This window comes from Hakea prostrata, chromosome 2, assembly GCF_041222555.1.
Source record: "Hakea prostrata isolate BN-2017 chromosome 2, UWA_Hpros_2, whole genome shotgun sequence".
Classification (NCBI taxonomy): domain Eukaryota; kingdom Viridiplantae; phylum Streptophyta; class Magnoliopsida; order Proteales; family Proteaceae; genus Hakea; species Hakea prostrata.
The window spans coordinates 69,685,512-69,690,845 of record NC_142601.1 but is presented as its reverse complement, the minus strand read 5'-3'; the positions used below and the strand labels follow the sequence as shown (position 1 = coordinate 69,690,845).

Below are 5,334 nucleotides of genomic sequence, written 5' to 3'. Positions count from 1 at the left end.
GAGAATTGTGCGAAAATAAACTAAGTGGCTGTGGAATTATAAAGGAAGAACAATGTACACTAAAGTCAAGGAGAACGAAGAGATTCTCTCATCATTCATACTTTGAAGGTAAGAAGTTAACTTTTACTTAAAGAACAGCTAGTTAAGAGGTTTTTAAACATGATCAGACATGCTCCTTAATTTGCTACTACCATATATTGACCAGGAGAACTACTTATTAATGCCTATTAATGCAACTCAACTGCGGCATTAATAAGTATGAGATCAAACATTATCAGATCATGGTCCTCGGCTACCAACTCTATTGACTATAAGAACTACTAATTAATGCCACTCAATTAATTCGATACTAAAAGAAACACAGACAATACATCAATACCTATACGGTTATGGTCACAGGAGCCATGAACGTAAAAATAGAAACAAGATTAGTTGCTGGAACTGGAAGAGGGAATTGTGAGCGAAAATACACAAAGTGAATTTAGAATTATAAAGGAAGACCATGGAACGAAGAGATTCTCTCAGCATACTATGAAGGTAAGAAGATATCTTTTACTTCAGAAAGTTAATAGGTTTTTAAATATGATCAGATCATGCTCCTCTGCTATATTGACTATGAGAACTACTTATTAATGCAACTCAACTGAGGAAACATCAAGTAACATCCATGGTTTTTGGTACATACAGATCTACTGATACTTGTTTCAACCGAACCATAAATGCATTGAAACTCAAGGGGTGAATGTGATCATCGGTGCAGGTGGAGCTAAATTGGTGACTAATAATTATAGGAGCCCACGGAGGCTTAATTACTCACCTAAAAAACTACTAAAGTTGCATCAATGAGTCATGAAAAGTCAATTCAACTTTTCTCCCCCCTCTTTTATTAGATCAATTTGTATTGTGAACCTCTTGTTGTACTAATTAGGTGTGAAGATTTTCGTGGGAGAATTTATTAGAAACCTAACCTGGCTTGTGCAATAAATTCAAGTGCAATCTCGCTACAGTGTTAATTGCAATACTCGAATTCAATTTACTTATGGAGATCTACAGTGAGCAATAAAGCGGTTCCATATTCAGGGTTTGATTGAAGTGATTTTTATTAACATTTCCTTAGAATGCAATGGAATGAATTACATTTAATAATGAAATGAATATATATACAAAACAAGAGAGCAATACCTCAATGCCTAGCTCAACAGCTAAGTCCTAAAACTATCCTAACTTACCCAAATTCTGATTCTAACCTTCCTATAAGAATGCCAAAAAAGATAGAAAATATGAATTAACTAATATGAAAAACAAAATATTTAGAGAGATGATTTGATGCAACGGTAACTACAGCTAATAACTTTGAAAGAGATGTTTGATGTATGCATCTTTGTCCATATTCCTGGGGCTGTGAAGGCAGTTATTAGGCATTGCTAAGGATGATTACAATGTATGAAAATGGTTTAATAGAGAAACCCATCAAGCCAAAACCAAATTAGGATACTAATGAAATGGAGGGATGAGATGGTATGAAAAGAAATTGAATTGAAGGAATGAGAAAGGGAAGAATTCAAATGAGAGGAGGAAATAATATAGAAAGAATTCAAATGAGAAACAATTAGGGAAATGATGAAAAATCATCCTTAGCATGCCTAATAGCAGTAGTGGAGGAGTGTGGATCATCTCAGCTGAAGAGAAGCACTCCGGAGAGCTTTACAACCACAAACAATGTAGAACCTACAAATAAAAAATAGTAAAATATTTTTTTAAAAAACTCATCACCCTAATCCTTTGGGCTCCCTGTAATTTGTGGTCAATAGCCTTCGGAGGAGATGACCTAGACTCAAGAGACATGTCATGAGTTGCTGGACAATTTGATCTTCTTCCACTCCATGGTTGGTATATTTATGCTCTCCCACTGCAATTTTTTATGTTTGGTCAATCTGATTCAAATTCAGTACCTACCGTTTTCATAAATCCTCGGATCAATTTTAATGATTCAACGGATTTAGGCAGCGAATTGACATCCCTAGGGTTTCGATAATCAAATGAGGGAACGGCAAAGCAACCGTATTAGCATCAATTATACTTTTTCTGGGGGTAGAAATCAATACAAGTTGACTGCAATTGTACAATATGAAACAAACAATGATGGAGTGGATCATCTTCTCAGTTAAACCCATGTCTATAAGCTAGACACACCTTACAAAAGATATGATGGGCTTAAAGGCCTACCCAGACTCAAATCAAGTATGTGAATTAGGAAATTTCGGGGGCCCAGAATCTGGCTTAAGGCCCTTATATGATGTGGGCCTCAAGAGTTGCCAACATGGGCTAAGGCATAGCCTTGTTTAACCTTCGCTTTGTGCCTGGATTTTCAAAAATCCAACCCAACCCGGACATGCTGGGCACCTATTTTTAAGATGAAATTTCTTTTCAGTGGTTTGGAGCTACTTTTACACTTACCAAGCTGTATCAACTCCTTGACAAATATATCTTTGGTTTTGATGGTAAATACTAACCAATTCAAACACTAAATACTCAGATAAAATAATTATTCAGCTAGAATATCAACAATTTAAACACCCTCCTCCCTTTGAAATGGTGCAATCTTCTTCTTATTATAATTCAGCTAGAATATCAACAATTTAGGCTTGAGCTAATCTGCTGATGTCCATGGGATAAGCATCAGATGGAGATGCAGCACTGTATGATCTCCTTCCAATGATCACATTCGCAGCATCAGTTGGATGAAATGCATCCCAGAAGGTATACTCATTCCTATTTGGACATGGAGTTTGAAGAGGAAGACATGTAATCTGACCATTATTTCTGCCAGTGCCGCAGCACCCTCTATTTGTAACAGTAAAACCTGAAAATCAAATAGACCAACAAATAAGAAATCCGAATTCTTTAATTGCAAAGCTTAAAGAGAATATATTAATGGATCTACAAATATGAATTATATTAAGTTACCATAAGATGAAGCGCTACGCAAGATATCATCGAAAATCCCATAAGCATTTATGTAGATAAATTTTGCATCTGGTAAATTGTTGTTGAAGTCATCAACAAGAGATATTAGCTTGTCATTGAACATTCGATTTGCACTGTTGATTCTCTCCACACATGTTTGGCCATCAGGACTATACTGTGCAAGTTCACTTGGGCTACACCCTATTTGGCCTATTCCCACCAGAACTACCTTCCTTGCTCCATAGTCGTATAAAGTCTGTAGTTAGAAAACAAGGGAAATTGAAGAACCGTTAAGAACGCATTAATTAATTACTTTGGCAGAAAATTACTAAATGTTAATTATAGTAAACAGATTAGTTCTACTGACCCTTAATTGTTGAGAGTATTGCTGGATAAGAACATCAGCAAATTGTTCTGGTGTGTATTCACGGCTTGAAGAGTAAAACAATGGCATGAAGTAATTGTTAAGGTAGTCATTGCTACCCATCCCAACTGAGTAGATGCATTTGCTTAGGTGGTCTGCTGCTGCATTCTCATCTCCAAGTAAGTTTACCACTCTATTCACTGCAGCTTGGTAATTACTCAGCTGCCCATTCATTGTGATTCGACCTCCCTATTTTCCATCAAAGAAAAGATAAAGAAGAAGCATTAGAGAATTATAAATTTTGACATGCAGAAAAATGGAATCACTGGTTTTATAGCTAATTCTGCATTTACCAACTGTTGTCCGGTTTCATCTCTTATTCCAGCAGCTGCAGATGCAAAATTCACTCCACACAGTAAATCTTCATCTCCCGCACTTGCATATGGTGGAATATAATCTTCAAAACCCAAGAGTTGAGCTGTTTAAACAACGAATATCGAATTAGAGAGATGTATACATATAATTCCAGTTTGATTTGAATATCACTAATTTGGATGAGGAAGGAGAGAAGGCTATCCAGAATTTAATGCTTTGCCATAAGAGTAATTACTACTTAAATTGGAAAGGTTGCGTTTTTATGACACATGTGATCTGTCATTAAATGAAATTGGATCGAAGACCCCTGGACCCCATGATCCAATTAACACTCATTAACTCCCCATGCCGCACCTTAATTCAACATTAATGCACCTATAGCGGGACAGGATTATTATTTTTCTAGCTTTCAAATTACAAGCAAATCAGCTACAATAATCAATTATACATAGGACTTTCTTAAGGATTATGACTCACAAAATAAATCTAGGTCTTCTCTAGTGATATTAATTTAACCATCAAAATGGATCTCTCGCCACCTATAAAGTATAAGTCTTACATGGACGTCAAGTTTCAAACTTGATGGTTAACCATCATCGTAAAAGCTCCAAATTCAAAATGAATCTAAATACACTTTGGAATATACCATGCTGCTTAGTTGGCATTGACCAAAACTTCTAAGTGAAGATGAGGTCATGGATTCGCCTGCTACCAGTTAAAGAAAAAGAAGAAAAAAAAAGAAAAAAAACACTCTTTGCCTTTCAGTGAGATTTGATGAACTGCCCAAGTGTCTTGAATGAAAATTATGAAATGCATGCATGAAACAATTTGAATGAAGATTAAAGAAGGTGAAGGAGCTCACTGATGATGTCTGTGGTGGTTCTACCGTTACAGAACCTCCCGGTTGTTCCTTTAGGAAAGTCAATTCCATATGGCAGGTAATTGGCTCTCGCAAGCGAAGCCCCCATAGCATTGTTGTTCCCATTGTCGACCAGAGAATCCCCGAAGATGAAGTAACATGGAACCTGTGGCTCTGCTTGGACAACCCTGAACGCAAAATTCAGAACCCATACACACACAGAGTACAGTGCCCATGTTTTACTCATCACAGGAGTCATGAAATATAAAATCTATGACTTTTCCAAAGGAAGGTGGAATGCTAGCTAGCTGGAGTAATCAAAGAAGAAAATAATAGGTCACCAGCAAAAGGGTGTAATGAGTGTTCAAATTCATGAGGAATAAATAAGTATATATAGGAACTGGGGAGTGAGAATGTGAAGCCTCTCACTGTTTCTGCGTGTGTAGAGAAATGAGAGATGGTGAGGTAGGCCATATGTTCTCTGCATTACAGTTGAGGTAGTAGGTCACCTCATTAACTTCACGCGGACATAACGTGGAAGAAATGGCGATTCGAGGGACTAGGTTCCACTTGCCAGGTTTGAAGCTTTCCAAGTCTCCATGGTTGGAAACTTGGATTAAAAAGAAAGCAGGTCCAATTCAGGTGTCAACCCATTACTTAAAACTGCAGTTCCTTACAGGAATGAAGAGAAGAGCATTAAAATCATCATCAATGTTACAGTGTTTCTTTTATCTTTGATTGATATATACTTCATGTGATTACAGTAACT

At 36.7% G+C, this 5,334-nt stretch overlaps 1 protein-coding gene across 1 annotated transcript; it reads right to left on the bottom strand.

The window, feature by feature from the left end:
- Positions 1 to 1,799: 1,799 nt before the first annotated feature.
- Positions 1,800 to 4,913, bottom strand: LOC149026132 (GDSL esterase/lipase At5g45670-like). The gene is made up of 5 exons (XM_089146387.1): positions 4,569 to 4,913; positions 3,685 to 3,809; positions 3,335 to 3,580; positions 2,968 to 3,223; positions 1,800 to 2,863 (listed from the first exon to the last, which is right to left on the bottom strand). The coding sequence occupies exons 1-5, from the start codon at positions 4,822 to 4,824 to the stop codon at positions 2,640 to 2,642; spliced, it is 1,107 nt and encodes a 368-aa protein (XP_089002513.1). The 5' UTR covers positions 4,825 to 4,913; the 3' UTR covers positions 1,800 to 2,639.
- Positions 4,914 to 5,334: the final 421 nt, after the last annotated feature.